Below are 18,542 nucleotides of genomic sequence, written 5' to 3'. Positions count from 1 at the left end.
GGAAAGAGCATTTGTTAAGTTCAGCACTCAAAATGTTGCCGCTTTCTTTTGAAGGACATGGTTAGTGGTAAGCACCAACTTTTGGCCGTCTACCAAGGCCAGCCAAAATGTGTAGATCCTGGTCATTACCCAGCAAACCTTTTAATTAATATCTCTCCCAGGCATGTTGTTGCCAAAATAATCTTTTGATTGTTTTCCTGATTTATTGCGGAGAAAGCAAAAGCATACTAACTTGATCTGTATTTTCATGCTTGTTGTAGGGTAGCTTCCTTGCAAGAGCAAAGGAAACCTAAAGTGTCTTTAGTCAAAGTGTAAAGCTGGCTCGCCAGCTCTGAGTTTGGAAATACCTGGAGATTTTTGGGTCAGAGCCTAAGCAGTGGATGTTGCCTTCTGACACACTTCCAGTGATGTCAGGGGGTGTGGCATATGCAAATAAGTTATGCTAATGAGCCCCTGCACCTCTTTTTCTACCAAATGACCCCTGGTGTCAAGTATTTATTTGTAGACTGCACTAGAGAAGCAACCATGGTGAAATTGATATACTTGGGTCCCGTTCACACTCACCTATTTGGTCCGGGAGCGGGACAGTTCGGGGGCGGTTCAAACCGGCGCGATCACAACACAACATCTGGGAAGCGCCGTGATACCGTCCCCGAACTGTCTCTATTCTTGGAAACCGCGCCTCAAACTGAACCACCTATCTCGGTGGTTCAAGTGGATGCGGCGCCTCTTCCCGGCCGTTTGATCGCCGGCGCAAGGACGCGCCGGCACAACCCCGGGCCGGAGACGAACTGCGCATGCTCAGACATGCGCAGTTCAGCCGGCCCCCGGTTAGGGCCGTGTTTTCTCCCCGGCGTTTGATCGCGCCGGGGAGAAACGGCGGCGCGGCCGGGGGATCTGTGAGATCCCGCTGCGCCGTGTCAACGTTGGTGCGGCTTTTAAAAGCCGCGCCTTCAAGCGCCTTTTCCCCTGCCGTGTGGCAGGGGCCTTGGTTAACAAATTATGGGTGGGGCTCTGTGGTATCTGTGATTAATTTGGTGTACAGACATAGGCTTGAACTTTTGTATTGTTATACTTTCCCCTCTCACAAACTGAAAACTCCATTTTAAAATTGGCATAGATTATTTAAACAAGATTAATACTGGTTTCCTTTGTCTCCCCCCTCCCTTCTCTTTCTCAGGGTAGAATTCAGATTGAAAATGGAACTCTTACTATAACTATGCTGAACATTTCAGACTCTGGCCTCTATCAGTGCATTGCAGAAAATAAATATGCATCCATTTATTCCAATGCAGAATTAAGAGTAATAGGTAAGTTAATGAGTTCTAAAAAAAAAAAAAAAGCTGAATACTGGAATGGAGAATCAAATTAAGATTTCTTGGAAGAAGTCATTCAGCAGAGACATGTTCTCCGTAAGAAAGACAGACAATGCATTTTCACAGAAATGCCATAAAAATATGTTTCAGATGTCACTTTTCCTTTTTTTTAATTACTAGCTTCAGCTCCTGATTTTTCCAAAAACCCTGTGAAAAAAAATTCAGTTGTCCAAGTTGGAGGTGAAGTCACCATTGAATGTAAACCAGATGCCTCTCCCAAGGCAATTATTAGCTGGAAAAAAGGCACTGAGACTCTACAGCAAAACAAAAGGTATTTCAGTAAAGCATGTGTAAGTGAGCAGCTCTGGAGCACTGTCGACCAAATCTTGGCCAAGATCCAAAAAGCTACACAGATTCTTGGAAAGGGCATGCACTAGCTTGGTAGAACTGTTAATTCCTTTTCCCAGTATACCTTCCTACTACATATTATGGATATAAAGCTGTTCAAAAATGACTATTATATGACCAGTTGAATGGCTTTTATAACATGTGTTATTAACTCGACACATATTTACTGAATTCAACTAAGAGAGGCCTAAATATGTTCATTCTTTTCATATTGCATACATCAGAATAAACAATCAAAACAGCATTTTCCTAAAACTTTTTTTAAAGGATAGTTTTCCAAGTCTGAAAAAATATTTAATTTTTATTGCAATTACCTATCATATGGTTTTCCTTTTCTTCATAAATGTCCGACCTATTAAATGATTACCTAAGTCAATTTCTGTTCAAAATTTTGTAACACATAGTTGCTCCTTGTATTCTAATGGTTGTATTATGCTAGATTTCCATTAATTCCTGGGTAGTTATTCTTTTGTACAACATTAGTAGAGTAGGGAGGACCAAAATTCAGAAAAAAGTATGATCTCCTAAAAGGTGCTTAAAAGAAAGTGTTGGTGTTGGACTTCTTACATTAATGGAGTTTAATGCACATCACAATATACAAGCTGATAATCTGATTAAATTAGACTAAACATTTTTATCTGGGAACAGCTCAGTTGTGAATGTGACATGGCTACTTGACTGATGCACTACTTAGGGGAGAAGAGGTTCCACAATCTCTGGGAATTTACATACATGTTTTTCCTTTGTGATATATCACCAAAAGGGAAAGAAAGAAAGAAAGAAAGAAAGAAAGAAAGAAAGAAAGAAAGAAAGAAAGAAAGAAAGAAAGAAAGAAAGAAAGAAAGAAAGAGAGAGAGAAAGAGAGAGAGAAAGAAAGAGAGAGAGAGAGAGAGAAAGAAAGAAAGAAAGAAAGAAAGAAAGAAAGAAAGAAAGAAAGAAAGAAAACAATTGTTCCTACTTTAATAAAATCTTAACTCACTGTACAGATCTTGTCATTGTCATAATACATCGCTAACTAATAAAGGTTACCCACTGATTGCTATAGTCTTAAAGAAAACCTAAGGAATGTGGTTCTTCATCCATATTAAGGAGGGGTGTGCATTTGGCTAAATCTGAGCTGAAAAAGTACTTGGAAAATACCTTATCAGTATATTCTGGGTATAGATTCAGCTCAATATAGATTTCGGATAACATTTGGCGATCTGAAATGGCCAAGCCCTGTAAATCCTGAAAATATTTTCAGGATTTTTGAGACCACTGGATAGACAAAGTTCGAGGGCATTTAAAGGGATCACAGTTCCTTTAAATGCCTTCTCCAAGCTGTGTGACTCCCCAGCGACTGAACTCCAAAGATGCTTAAAGAGCTCACAATTCCATTAAATGCAGGTATTTAAAGGGGCCCTGAGTCCTTTAAACACCTTCGGAGTTCTCCAAGCTGTGGAGTCATGTGGTTTGGAGAAGGCATTTAAAGGGACCAAGATCCCTTTATATGCTTTTTTTTTTGCTCCATTGAAATCAATGGAGGATAGAGGCAAATTCTTTGGGGGCCCATAGAATTGAACCACCTGGTCCAATACTTTTAAAACTTGGGGGTGCTGAGGAAAGGCACCAGTGGCTATGCTGCAAATTTGGGGCTTCTACCTCAAAAAACACACACACACCAGAGGCCCAGATACCCCTGGATTGGTTCTCCATTATAATGATCCCCACAGGGTATAATAGAGCCCCAAAAAATTGGGTTTCTCAAATATTTCCAGAATCCATATACCATATCAGTATTGGGATTTGAGAATGTTGGGAAATACCGATATTTTTCAGGTTCAATATACCCCAAGCCGAAAAATATTGGGGGGGGGGGTGCACAACCCTAATATTAACCCAGAAGTCTTTTCTAAAGAAGGAAACTTCAAGCTACTGATTGCAAGGTATTACCTTTGAAAAGTTTTGTCAGTGTCCTACGACTTAGCAGAATGCTCTGATATTGATGATGCACCAATAATACTAACAAGTATTTTTTTGTCCTAATTTGGAAAAAGGTGGCCTTTTGCAGTCACAGGATTTTACACTACTGAATGGGTGAGAGTTTAAACAGCAGCTTGGAGTTATAATTGCAATCCTTATCTCCATTCTCCGTCTATTTTAAAAGAAAAAGAAAGCACTTTTGCCCTCTTGCAAATGTATTTGCTTAAATCTTCTTTATTTAGAGGAGGGACCCTGTTATCCGGAGGGGGTAATCAGAGACAGATGCTTTAATTTTAAAGCTGGTTTTTGTTTGTGTAATTAATTTTAATCTTCTGAGGAATATGCTTGATTGACAATTCTCTCAGATGTGAGTTTCAGGATGGCAGAACAGATATGAGACTTTGCAGCTCTTGTGTATACTAACAGATGCATGTGACTTTAGATTGACCTGAGGGGGGAAACCTCGATTATACAATTTAGATAAAACTCATGTGGGAAAATCGTATGCCTGTGTATTTCCATCTGTGTGTAAGTGTATGGAACAGTCACATAACTTGTTTTCAGTGGTTATATCTTTCATTGTTCCTAGAACTAGGGAAGACCTCAGGCTGAAAGATTTAATATGTCTACACATTCATTGTCTTAATTATAGAAAGAATACAATACATGAAAGATTTTCAGGAGGGTGTTTCAAGTGAGATTTACAAAATATAATAATCACCCTGTGGGCATTGAGCATATATACACAGAAATCATTTGTGTATAGTCTGTATGTGTGCAGTCTCTATGGCTATTGTTACCAGAAATGCTCAGAATACATGTGCAGAGTACATGCGCAGGAGATTCTTTTGTGTGTGTTTGAAATGAACACAATTTTGGACAGTACCACAGGGAGATGCTTGAAATGGCAGAGGCAGTGAAGGAGACAATACTTAAGTTTTAGTCTTAAACATCAATATAGAATACTAAATTTAGAGAACTGTTGAACTGCAAATAACTAGATGGCATATAAGGCATACACCAGAATATATAAAACTTGCAACAATGAACATTCCTATTGAAAACTCAAGATGGGTAGCCGTGTCAGTCTGTTTGCAGCAGTAGAAAAGAACAAGAGACCAGTAGCACCTTAAAGACTAACAAAATATGTGGCAGGGTATGGAGCTGTGGTGGCTCAAGTGGTAAAGACGCTGAACTGCAGGCTGTGGAAAGTTGGTAGTTCAGCAGTTCGAGACCCGAGTGTGCCGCATGATGGAGTGAGCTCCCGTCTCTAGTTCCAGCTCCTGCAAACCTAGCAGTTCGAAAGCAAGAAATTGCAAGTAGATAAATAGGTGGGAAGGTAACAACGTTCTGTGCGCCTTAGTGTTTAGTCATGCCGACCACATGACCACGGAAACGTCTTTGGACAGAGCTGGCTCTTTGGCTTTGAAACGGAGATGAGCACCGCAACCCTAGAGTCGGACTCGACTGGCTTTCGAGCAAGGGAACCTTTACCTTTACCTATGAGCTTTCATGAATCACTGCTCACAAAATTGGACATCTGAAGAAATGAGCAGTGACTCGCGAAAGCTCATACCCTGACACATTTTGTTAGTCTTTAAGGTGCTACTGGACTCTTGCTCTTTTTTACTGCTATTGAAAACTGTTCCAGTGATGCTGGATACTCCTCCCTTGGGTGGGTTCAGAATGTCAGAATCCATCTTCAGTGTTGTTATGAGTGTACAGTGTCCTTACAGCGAGAGGAGGGGGATGGGGTGCAGGAGAACGAAGGGTGCAGGATTTATCTGAGTAGTGCTTCAGTGAATGCATAGGATGTGGGAAGATGAAGAGGGAGAGTTTTAAAGAAGCAGAGCAGATATGCTTGTCCAACACAGCTGAAGAGGTTCCAGAGTAGCAAGGACAGGTTCAAGTGAGAGAGAAAAACATCTGTCTGGTGATTTCAGAGGTGAAGGAACAATCCATGTGAATCACATTGAACCCAATTTCCCCCTTTGCTTGGAAGGTATTTTTATAAAATATTATTACTTTGGTATTTATTGCTAGGAGACAAATCTCATTGGCAGTCTTACAGTCCTTTGTAAAGGAAGGGCATAGAATGTCCAGATTTGGTCATATGGAAGAGGAGGAAAGGAAAGATACCTAAGTTTAGGCAGTGGGGGTACGTCAGTTAGTTCAGGGGATGATTTAGATGGGATGACTGGATTATCTGAGTGGTAGCCCTGATTAGTAATTATTTAAAAAGCCCTAAAAATGTTTGATAGCCTAGGCTTTACTTGTTTCCAGGGAACTCTGCATTGTAAATAAATTCCTGGATGATCCTAGGAGGCCGGCTATTGTCCTGTAGTCCTCAATAATTAGTCATGGCCTGAATTTTGATGAGCCCTCAGGAAACCAAAAGGTAGAGCCATTGACAGAAGAGTGTCCAGGGGAACCTTGTGAGTCAGTATCATTAATTGCTTTCTGCCTGATCTTAATTTCTCAGCTTTAATATCAAACATAGAGCCTCCCCCCCACACATTCTATGGCCTGAGAAGTCATGATGGTGTTTCAAAAAAATGGCTTCTGACTCAGTGTAACTTTGGGGGTTACACTACGTTGTGGAAAGATAGGCCATTTAACTTGCAAGAAAAAATTGAAGTGGGCAGCAGCCTTATAGGGCCACTAGTGGCTAGGAACAAACAGAACCATTGTGCTCAGAACTGGCCAGTGGCATCAAGGATGGTTGTCAATTCACCCATTGCTTGCTCCTATAGATACCATTGCTGGAGAATGCAACAGGTGAACTGACAAACATCCTTGGAGTCAATGGCCAAGGCAACATCTGAGCTGCATGGCTTTTGTTGCATTCAGGGCAAAGCCTGGCACTGTTAGTCAACCCGGGGTTTCTGGGATACACAAATACAATGCCAACACAAAAAGCAAGAAACAAGAGTAAGGTCTACAAACAAGTCCAAAGTTAGGAAGCTAAAGGATCAGTCCAGGGGTCAGAGGAAAAGAGTTTCGAGGGTCCAGGGTTTAGAACCAGTGCAGGGTGCAAGGTATAGGTTTCTAGCTGTGAACATAAGCAAAGGTTAGCAAGGACAGGGTACAAAGGCAGTAATTTAGGGTAGAGCAGGTCAGATCTCAGAGGTGTGCAACAAACAAATTTGCTTCCACAAAGAGTCTTGCTCAGTGTGTTCCTTTTATCTACCTCATTAACTGACTCATCCTCTGAAGCTCAGAGGATACTTCTTACGACTGTGTTCATTGTCCTCCAAGTGCAAGTCCTTACTGCTTCCCTATCAGTTTGTCACTCCTGGTCCAGGAATTAACACTGATTGCTGCTGGGTGATCAGGCAGGCACCATGTATTTTCTTTAGAGCTGTCAAACACTCCTTCCTTCTTCTGTGCTCTGCTGTGCTGGTTCAGGAGAACCCGGTGGCAACTTATGCTCTGTGCTGTGTCATTTCTTTCTTCTCCTGCCAGAATGAGCAGCCTGGCTGTGACTGCAAAGCATTCTCGCTTCCTGATGCTCCTCTTGCTTGGTCTGCTTCTTGACCCAGCTGCTCAGGTGGGTATTCCACCAGTGCGGGGTCTGACTCTTCCATTTCCTCCTCCCCTAAGGAGGTGGCCACTGGCTGGCTCATGACAGCATGTGTTGCTCCTGGACAATTTTAATTTCCCATTCTGGTTTGTTACTGCTTTGCTGGTTTACTGGTTTGCTCCTGGACCATTTTAATTTCCCATTCGGCTCATAAACAGCATACTCAGTTTCAGGTTATAGCAGGGGACCAGGATGTATTTTTGTATTTTTTGTTCCTCTAAAGGGTATGGGGCAGACTTTTTCTCCCCTCCTCCATTTTTACCCTGATAACATACCTGTGAAATTGACTAGGTTAAAAGAATATCTGGCCCAGCAAGCCTGATGGTTGAGTAGGTTCTAGAGCTGTGGCCATGTCATCTCTTTGAAGTTTAAATTTTGACATGCTGGATTTCATTTTTTAAAACTAATACTCCTGTCTGGTAGTATTTGACTCCAATAATTCAAATTCAATTTTTCTGTTAACTAAAATATTATGCTAATTTCATTTCTAAAGTTTGTTTGAAATAAATTCTTTATTATTTTGCACTTATTTGTTTTTTCTTTGGTCTCATTTTGGATGGCTCTGATGCAACAATCTAACTGAATCAGTTATTATATCCTGTTTCCAGATTTAAATAGATATCTAGGGGCTTTGGTGTTAGGAATCAGAACAAGACACATTCTTGTTGTCAGTTTCACCATAAGGACAACATGAATTCAAATTTATCTCCTCTCTTGATAGCCTACTAGTATTGTTTAATAGACCAATGGGATTGATTTCTCAGCTGCTAAGTTTAATTAATCACTTCATCTCTGTTTCTGGCTAATGGGTGAAGAGACAGAAATCAAAGACATAGATTTCCTTTCATGCTTCCAGTCTTTTCGTATTGCATTGTGTACTTGGATATGAAAATGCAGGCAAAATTTCAGATCATTCAGCAGAATCACTTGGATCTCTTTCTCTTCAAAGTAAATCCTGAATAGACTTGTACTCTTCTAAGGCCATTGAAGTCAATGGGTTTAGAAGGGTGTAACTCTGCTTAGGTGTGTACTGTTCTTCCCTTTTTCTCTAAGATGAAATAATCTGTTAACACTATGTTGTACATGATTATAACTCCCTCAGTTTCATTCTTAACACTCAATAGTATGAATTTCAAAAACTAGGACTTTGCAGAACCTTTTTCTTGATGTTTCTCCTAAGTAGGATTTAAAGTTTCCTTTAAAAAAACTTTCAAGTGATATTTTATGACAACTTAGAATTTCAGATGTGTGAGAAATGCACATCAGAGCTGTGTCATAACATCAGAGTAATAACGATGGTCAAGCCTTATAAGGAAAGGAATGTTCAGTATGGCGAACAGAAGGCTAAGGGGGGAGACATGATCACTCTTTTTAAGTATTTGAAAGGGTGTCACTTAGAGGAGGGTGTGGAGCTGTTCCCGGCAGTAGAGGATAGGACTCATAATAATGGATTTAAATTACAGGCAGAATGGTACTGGGTTGGTATTGGGGGGGGGGGGGTTTACAGTAAGAGTAGTTCAGCAGTGGAATCAGCTGCCCCTCACTGGCAGTCTTCAAGCACTGGCTGTATGAACAATTGTCAGGGATGCTTTAGGCTGATCCCCCATTGAACAGGGGGTTGGACTAGATGGCCTGAATGGTCTCTTCCAATTCCTATGATTTTATGATTCTGTGATTCTATGTCCCATTCTTAGAAACATATTTAGGTATATTCCCACACAGGTTTTGATTGTTCTTGATTATATTCATGTTTCCTTCACAATTATATATCAACCTGTAGCACTGTACAGCATCTATATGCACCTTTAAAACATTGATTTGATTTGCAATAAAGACAGTCTAAAATAATCCAAGATATCGATAGAAATACATGTAAAATATGTTCAGTAATAGAGCATGTGCTTTGCATGCAGGAACTCCATGGGTAAATCCTTGGCATTGCTGGTTAAAATGATCTTTGGGAAAATGCTGGGAAAGACCTGTATCTAAGACCTGGGAGACCCACTTCCATATGCAGTACTTAACTAGAAGAACCAAAAGTCTGACTCAGAGTGAGGCAGCTTCTTGTGCTTATACATGTTCATTCCATAACACTTCTGGACCACACCACAGTCCTCCATTGTTCACCATATTCATTTCTTTCCCTCTCTGTTTCCTGAGGAAATGAGAAGCGATAAATGAGCAGTAGCAGAGAAAAGGTAATGAGCAAGGGGGCCAAGCAGAATATGAAAAAAAAAATCTTCAAGGAAATAATAGGAAAGGTGAAGGTCCCACACTTGTTTCTTTCCCATCATTCTTGGCTATGGCTTCTTCTTTTGTTGCCACTTTTCAATAGAAAAATGACAATTTGTTGGACTCAATTAAAACCTTTACAAAGTCCTTCTGTTGGATTTGTTTTTACTTTGAATCTGTGTGCAGCCAAGGGAAGTATGTGAAACTATTTTAATGAGTGCTCTTGCACTTTCTCAGAGCTGTGGCTACCACGTGAAGTCCTCTGTCACCTCACCTTCAGGAGAAATCTCACTCAAATGAAACATTAGGTATAAAAAAGTAGCCTTGAGTGACACTAATGTTTAAAAATACCTTTGCTTTCATATGTCTTTTTGTGGAGACTGTAGTGACAAAGAAACTAATGGAAAAAACCTTCTCTATGCGGGTGCAGCACCAGTGCACTGTGAGATTCATCCCTCTTTGTCCACATATATCTGGCAATGTGTACCAAAGGGCCATGAAAGGGAATGGGAGAAGTGTTTGTGTCTTCCACATTCCCACCTGGAGCTCAAGTAACTTAACAAAATGAAGCATAAAGTCCAGATGGGAACATAGTGGGCATATACAGGGCGGCCATTGCCTCAATTTACTTAGTATGCTCCCTGTGCCATACCAGTAAGTTCTTACACAAAGTTACAGCTTCTGCATAACAAATTACAGACTGTTGAGGAAACAAGCAAGTCTTTCTGGTTCTCCCCCCCCCCCATGATATATGCATTGAAGGGCATTAAGAGAGTGTTTGGCTGGATTAAGAGTAATTCTCCCCTGACCAAAAGGTCACAAAAAGTCTTCGTGAACTACGTATGTGTAGTCTAATTAGTGCATTAAGGCTTTGAGCCTTTTATGAGGCTTAAATTTAGATCGGGAAGAGGCTTTTGTTTCAATTCCTAATACTATTTTAGGCATGAAAATCAATCGTTAACAGTTGGGTTACATTTAATAATGACTATGTGGACAAAGTACTTGTACTAGGTGAGATTTTCCCAGATGGTTGGACTTAAAATATACAAGTGAACTGGGATTTAAGACCTGAAGACACTGTGTGAATGTATAGTAGCAAAGTAAAGCATGAACTAAAGACTCTTGACTTTTAACTTCATTAGTTTTCATATCTGCAAATCTAGAAATCGAGTATTGTGGCTTGAATGCACTGGAGCATTTCCTCAGATTGATTTCCATCCACAGTCCTTGCTTTCTCCGGCTGCAGCTCCATATGCCCATGCCACAATGCTCCCTCTAGGAAACAGAGAACCCAAGGGAACAAGTTTTTTGGGGGGGCATTTGGGGCTGCAGCAGGAGTTGGAGGTGAAAAAGTCATGTTTCTTGGAAATACTTTATGATATGCCCGGTGTGTCCAAGCCCATGATGGCAAGCCAAAGACCAACTTTATGCTTGGACATGTCCAGCAAGCTTATTCATTTTTTTCTTGGAGCAGTAGCCTCTCATGGCAAGTCACAACCTGCTGTTAATATTCTTCTCGAAACTCTTTAAAGGCTGCAGTCACACGGAGCATTAGCCACGCTAGAGCGACGGAAGACAGGCAGAGTTTCCGGGCACGATCTCACTGGCACATCTGGGAAGCGTAGCACTTCCGTGACTCAACTGAGGCTTCCCGCCAAAAACACGCAGCAAAAAACTAGTACCTCGGAGGTACTAGTTTCCGGAAACTGCAGGGCAAGGGCAGGCGTCTGATCGCGTTTCCGGAGGCATCCGGCGCCCGCCCATGTCCCCTTGTGAAAAAGGGGTTTTTTTCCCCACGTCTCTGTGGATGCGCACAAGCACCCAACGGAGCATGCGCAGTCGTGGTGTACACAAAAAACCCATCCAGTTTGCCGCACCGCGCGCTTCTTTTTTGCACGCGGGATTGTCTTGCGATCAGCACCTCTCCCTTCCCACAGAACCTCCACGGTACCTCCACGGTACCTCAACGGAAGGTCTGATCTCTTTACCACGCGTTAGTTTGCCCCGGGGCAAACTGCCACGCTTCCCCCCCCCCCCCCCCGTTTCCTGCCCGTGTGACCGGGGCCAGAGAATAGTTTTCTATATGGCAAGAGACTGTTGCTGTTTGAGAAAAACATCCAAACCCTTCTTCAAACACCCATATGTATTGCTGTGGATCCTGGTCCATGAATCCAAATGTAGTAGTCAGATGGGGAACATTATGGTCCTCTCATCTTGCATTTTATTGTTTCATATCAGTTTCTGGGAAATGGACTTTGTCTGCATAGTGTTTCCCAGTATCAAATATTTGTGTTCTAGTATAGCCTATGGTATGCTAAGAAAATAACAGAAGTAACATAATTGCCTTTTTTAATTAGCAGGAAGCAGTATTTTTCTCACACTTCTTATTGCTAGTAATATTGTTTACTCAAATAGCTTTAATATGTCTATTCAACTAGAATTTGGAACTCTGTTTTGATCCAAATTAACCTTGATTTTTATAGTATATACGCTGTTTGCGGTCAGAGTGTGCCAAGTTGATTTCAGAGCTCATTAATATCTACTTGCAGACAGAGAGAGAACTCTTTTAAACATAGTTAAATATAGTTTTATTAAATAGCAGTAATATTAGCATACAAATTACACCCAAACAGGTAGAAAATTCATTAACATATAATACAAATAATAGAGTCTACGATACACCCCAGTGGCTCTATTAAACTATAACCAAAACTGTCACGAGGCACAGTTTATCCACTCTACTTAATTCTGCTGTCACTAACATCTGCATAAATATATCTGTGTAATGATTTTAATATTATGCTGAGTAAAACTAGATATAATGGAATTTGTCCTCTGTTTCTTTCGGACTTTTTCATTGCCAGTGGCTTGTAATGTGGTTAAATGTTACCATTCTTTTATGAAAGAAATGGTAATTTGTGTGTGTGTGTGAAAATCTGTAGACTGTTGTTTCGTGAAATATATTCAATAGGGCATGAACAGAAGTACCACTGTGATAAGAAAGGTGAATTAATGCTGTCTACTAGGTCATCCATCTCAAGACAGCTCCCTTGTAATTGCACCGATAAATACTGGGTTGGATCCTACCAACTTTTTTGCTGGTGGGGGAAAAAAGAGTTCATGCCCTTTTTTCCTGGAGAACATTGAACCGGTGTGCATCACATCCATGCAGTGACTATAGTTAGGAGGTGAATTTGGCAATATGGAACAAACAAAAAAATCTGACTGGATCTAACTTGTTCATGGGCTTTTCTGTGTTCCTATTTTCCTCACTTGTATGTTCCTGTTTCTTTGGGTTGGTTTTTTTTTTCCTTTCTGTTCCATGTGTTATTTTCTCCCTCTATTGGTCAATTCAATTTCATATCACTTTATGCCCAGCATAAAAAACCTGCAATTTAAATCTGCATTTTCTTAATGCCAGACATAAACTGGTATAATATCAAATCAAACATGGGTGGAACAGAAAAAAAAATCCTGAAGAAAGAGGAATTTACAAGCAGGGCAAATAAGAATGCGGAAAAGTAACTGGTTGTCAAACAATGGTGAAATAAGGCCGTTATGTCTTCTGGAAAAATCTGATTAACAAGCGCAAGTGTGTCTTTTACTGGAACCTTGGTAAAAACAGATACCACATCAAAACTGATGAGTATGTCCTTTGGGTTGAGTTTCAGAGGACTGATTTTGTTGATGAAATGTGTTGAATCTTTGATATATGTTGTGGTTTTTCCGATGTGGTTCTGTAGGAGATTGGCCAGCTATTTAGCTAATTCATATGTAGGGGAACCAATGGCACTCACAATGGGTCAGAGTGGAACTGAATCCTTATGAATTTTAGGTAGTCCATGTAGTTGTGGTGGCTGTGCTTCTGTCTTGCATAATTTTGTGTGTGTGTGTTGTTTTAATTTCATAATGATGTTCAGCTTGCTGATCTTTCCCAGATATAATCGGCAGGCATAAGCTGTCAATAGCAAACCAAGGGCCAGGGCTCTATAAATTCCAGTTGTTGTTGATAATTGTGGCAGCTCCTAATTGAAGGCCTGGTGGAAGAGCTCCATCTTACAGGCTCTGTGGAACTGTAAAGGGTCTTGCAGGGCCCTGATCTCTTCCGGGAGCACATTCCACCACTATGGAGCCACCACCGAAAAAGCTCTGGCCCTGGTTCCAGCCTGCCTAGCATCCTTGTGGTCAGGGAGGGCCACTTGGTATTGTGACTCTGACTGTAGTGCTCTCTGGGGTATATATGGGGAATAGGTCCAAAGCACAGGTATTACAGCAATTTGCCCCATGCTTGTATCACAATTCCTTTCTAAAATAATAGCTATATTTTGAAAGAAGATAAACACTTTTATTGATATGTAATGCAGGGAAGAGGGAAAAAATACTCAAAACAATATTTTGAAAGAATGAGTGGGGTAAAAGGAAGAAGAATTATTATTTTTTCTGTCTTTAATTAATGTAATTATTTTCCCAAAGGCTCTGAGGGAAAATGTGAGCAAATACAAGAACAAAGATGCCCATATGCTCAGAACACATTCACTCAGACAATAGGGTTGGATCCAGCCAGCTTTTTCACTCAGTCTCAATTCTGTTTCCTACTACAGGCCGCATCCCATATGTCTTTTGCCCATCAGGGCCCAGAATCTCCAGCATAGCCTTTTGTTGGACAGGGGGGACTCTCTCCTCCCTTTTTTATCAGTGTAAAAGCTGGTTGGATCTAACCCATATTGTACAAAGACAATAGTGGAATAATATAATAGTGGAACATTTTCATTGCAGAATATTTGCTTTGCAGTGCTCCTCATGTCCCACTTCAGATAGGATTCAAGGCTTTTGCATTCTATACTAGGAGAATATTTTGAAGCATCACTAAGTTCAGTCCTATGTAGAGTGACTGGCAGCTAGTCATTACATGTACACATGATACTGTTTGCATTTTCAGTTTGCTGTCATCATCTACATTACAAAGAAATATAACTTCTCATTCTGGAGCATATTTAACACATTAGCTAAATTCATGGTGTTTCTTTATTGAGCATACATTTGGGTAACAAATAGAATACCTCTGGTTTTAACTGAGCTCGTCATTTTTAATATTCTTCTATAATTATGGCTCTGTAGCTTACATGACCAGCTTTAAGTTCCTACTGTGCACAATATATATGGGGTAGTGATTAAGAGCATGGACTCTAATCTGGGAGAACCAGGTTTGATTCCCCACTCCTCCACATGCAGCTGCTGGTGTGACCTTGGGTCAGTCATAAGTTCTTTCAGAGCAGTTATCTCAAGGGCAGTTCTCGAGAGAACTCTCTCAGCCCCACCTACCTCACAGGGTGTCTGTTGTGGGGAGGGGAAAAGAAAGCCATTGTAAGTCTCTCTGAGACTCCTTCAGGTAGTGAAAGGTAGGGTATAAAACCAATCTCATCCTCCTCCTTTTCCTTCTTCATAGTGAGTTTCCATAATATACATATATGATCCATGCCGATCCCCTGAGCTCCTGATTTGTGAAAATGAGTATAGTTAAAAACATATCTAAGCAATAGTTCAGGAAATAATGATGCAATCCTAAAGGGAGTTACACCCTTCTAAGTCCACTGAAGTCAGAAGAATGTAACTCTGTTTATGGCACTGTAAATTACCAGTTATCCAAACCTAAATAAGATTGACATTCTAAATTAAGAAAAATTTCCATTGGGCTGACATTTCAACTCTATTAAATTTGAGAGAATCAGCTGTGGAATGACTTGATAATAAAATCTCTCACCTTTGGCTTTTATGTGGAACTTCCCCATGTAAATGTTCCAAAGTGGTTTTTAGTAGAAGAAGTACTATGGGGAGATACTGCTGTTCTGAAATCTGGTGCATCTAAGCAACACACATTCATTTTGTATATGGCATTTTCTGCCAATAAGAAGGATTGACTGTTATCAATCTAAACACAGTAAGGTGATATGCAACTTGATTGGGTTAGGTAGTAAAAGGCACATAGCCATATTCTGCCCACCAATGCTCCTTATGTGGAAGAGAAGAGCTTTAACTGGCTGGTTAAAGTCTAATCTCATAAGGTTGCAATTTTAATAACATTTCAATAACATTAATAGCCCTATTTAGGATTGCTTCCTAATTTGCTTGCCCTAGTGCAAATATATGTGAGAGGGGCATATGTGGGCAACACCTTGTCTCAAAAGCCCCCCAAATGAGACAAGAGATTCCCCAAAATGGTGAAGGTTGGGATATTATAGATAACTATCTTATCAGGCCATATTGAATATCTGCAATATGGTACTTGGCCCTGACCTAGATAGCCCAGGCTTGTCTGATCTTATCAGATAGCAGAAGCTAAGCAGTGTCAGCCCTGGTTAGTATTTGGAAGGGACCACCAAGAAAATCTGGGGTTTTGCACAGATAGTCAGTGGCAAGCCACCTCTGAATGTCTCTTGCCTTGAAAACCCCAGTGGGTCCCCATAAGTTCGCTGTGACTTGACAGCACTTTCCACCACCACACTCTACTCAGAATACTATATATATTTTTTAACGTTTTTGTTGGTGGTGGTGCAGTAATTTCGGATCTCAGTGCATGGCAGAACAATTACAAGATTGATAGCATGAAGTCAGTTCTGACATTAACAGATAAACACTGGTGGAATACAAGGCTACACAATCATCCGAAAATATGAGGCAGTCCTCAACCATGAACTGACCTTCATCTCATTCATTTACTTCCCACTTGTATCTTTACAATGCACACTTCACATACCGTTTTCCTCTTCAGCATTCTCTCTGTACCTGTACCAATCTAAATCAGCATTTCACCTGGAATGTACAAAAGTACCATCATGATTCAATATTACAGCAGTCCATCTTGTCTCCTAGTTCAGCTACAACCGTTGGCCTTTCCATAATAACACTGAGCCATACCAGCTTCTAATTTCTTAGAGCCTGCTGTTACAGAACAAGAAGACTAATTATGATCCTCACTTCTGTACAATTCAATGACAATGCTAACATTCTGTTTCTATTCTTATTTGCCTTGTATTGCTTTGGCTCACTACTTTGCAACATGTCATTCATCTCTCCTTCCCAGTGTTTCTCCACAGCATTGACAGTCTATTGCCCCCCTACTACATTACTTTCCTAGCACCAGGTAGCCATTTTCTAGTTGCAGTTTCCTTGGTGTTTCGGTATCCCCAAGGGACTAGGCCAGTGCAATCTCCCCCCCCCCCTTTTTTACTCATTCGGAACCTTGTTGAGTTGGAAATCACATGTATATTCTCAAGCATTTTAATCACAATTCAGAAATCTTCCCCTCCTTTGGTTATAGTACTGTTAAATACTGGGTTCCGTGGATGGTCTGACCCCAAGCTCTGCTTTATTAGTGATTCAGCAAGAACAAGACAGAGACAAAAGACAAACTGCCAGGGCAATGGCCCTGTTAAATAGCATATAACTCCACCCACTTCCCAAACAACTACCAATGATAGGCCATTATCAGAACCATTAATTCCCCATTGGCCACCTCCAGAGTCCTGGTGGGCTTTTGTTCTAGAGCTCCAAGCTCAGCCAGTCTCTGGTAGAAATAGTCCTGGAATCTTCCAGTCCCAATACATAACAAGCACATTAACACCATTCATATGTTAAAGCTTCTCACAGAAAATGTCTCCCAAGAAAGGACAGCTAAAGAAAACTGAACCTTCCCTTCCTTGCCATGTGCCTCCCTCTCAGCCACTCTTCAAACATGTTGGCAACTTCTTAGCAAATTTCAGGCATTTTCACCCAGCCCTGCTTTCTTCTATTCTCTAGTCAGGCAGCAGCTCCCAACTTTCTTTGCTTCTGTTACATTATGATCAATTTCAAGCAGCTTTGGAGCCCTTTTCCTTGTAGTGTACAAAGTGAAACTGAAACTTACTAGCAAGCATTTACAAGCAATAGGTGTTCATGTTTCCCTAGTTCCTTAATTTATAATACCTTCATCTCTCTGAGCCCACTATTCATATGACAACTACCTCTGTATCTGAAGGACAGGTTAGGCTATGAAACAGTTATTCTCAAATAGTTTTAACTGGGGGGGATAGTGGATTGCGAGCTAAAAATGTATTTCAGATCAAGCTCTCCAGCCTGACCATTAATGGATTTAGAAACCTTCCTGTCTTTCACACATGCATAGTAACACAAAGGGACAGGCTCAAAATGCTTGAAGTGACACATAATAATTTACCTAGCTCCCAATGTTATCACTTTTAGTATACTTGAGTCCACATACAAAGACTATCTGCAGCTTTTTTATTCACAGATTCTTTCAATGTACCCAAATATTAACCTGTATAGAATCAAGTATACATAGCTTTAATTCATGTATGTGAAATAGCTTGTGGACTTGAAAGGCACCCCCTTCTCCATCACATCCCTTATCTATCTCTTCTGAACTCTGGTATCCAAAAAGAGCATCCAAAGAGGAAGAAAAGAAGTATTCTTCCATATTACTGTTACAGAGCATATATTTGGGATTTTAAAAATAATTAGCTCTTTGGTCTTATCAGGAGTACATCAGAGCAATGTTTGTCTTTTGCTAGTTCAAGGATTTGAATTTAAATGCCAGGCAAGTCCACAAGTGAAAAAGGTGTTTGAAAATCTCATCTATTTATTTTTTTGCATTGTCATTGAGTATCATTTCAAAACTTTGGGAGGGAAAGATACCCTTATCTTAGTGGCTTGGCACAAAGCTCAGTAATGCCAATTAAACAGTATTAGTTTACTTCTAAGAACATAGACATTCTTATCTGGAAACGCCAGCTGGTTGATAGCATTGTTAAATCTACAAGTTAAGTGTCACATGCAATCTGTCAAAAAGTTTCCATCTGATATGCTGATTTTTGATGTCTGCAAAATTCACATCTATTTACTTGTATTATCACTAGATGTGGGCATATGGCAGGAGAGAACTTCACAGCTTATGACCCACCAAGTCAAAATAACTCATCAACCTGGTCTGGCAATTTTCCATAGGCCCAGTGTCTCCTGTTTTGCTAGCTCTCTGGGATTGTACA

The 18,542-nt window shown here is 40.5% G+C and overlaps 1 protein-coding gene across 1 annotated transcript in view; it reads left to right on the top strand.

Moving 5' to 3' along the window:
- CNTN6 (contactin 6) overlaps positions 1-18,542 on the top strand; it is a 189,688-nt gene that overhangs the window by 119,360 nt on the left and 51,786 nt on the right. Inside the window, exons 7-8 of the mRNA XM_015405452.1 lie at positions 1,181-1,310; positions 1,497-1,647. Of these exons, the coding sequence (XP_015260938.1) occupies positions 1,181-1,310; positions 1,497-1,647 (281 nt within the window). The remainder of the gene's footprint in view (positions 1-1,180; positions 1,311-1,496; positions 1,648-18,542) is intronic.

Source organism: Gekko japonicus, unplaced genomic scaffold (genome assembly GCF_001447785.1).
Source record: "Gekko japonicus isolate JY-2015 unplaced genomic scaffold, Gekko_japonicus_V1.1 scaffold1778, whole genome shotgun sequence".
Lineage (NCBI taxonomy): Eukaryota > Metazoa > Chordata > Lepidosauria > Squamata > Gekkonidae > Gekko > Gekko japonicus.
The sequence above is the reverse complement of the archived record's forward strand: the minus strand, read 5'-3'. Positions and strand labels throughout refer to the sequence as shown.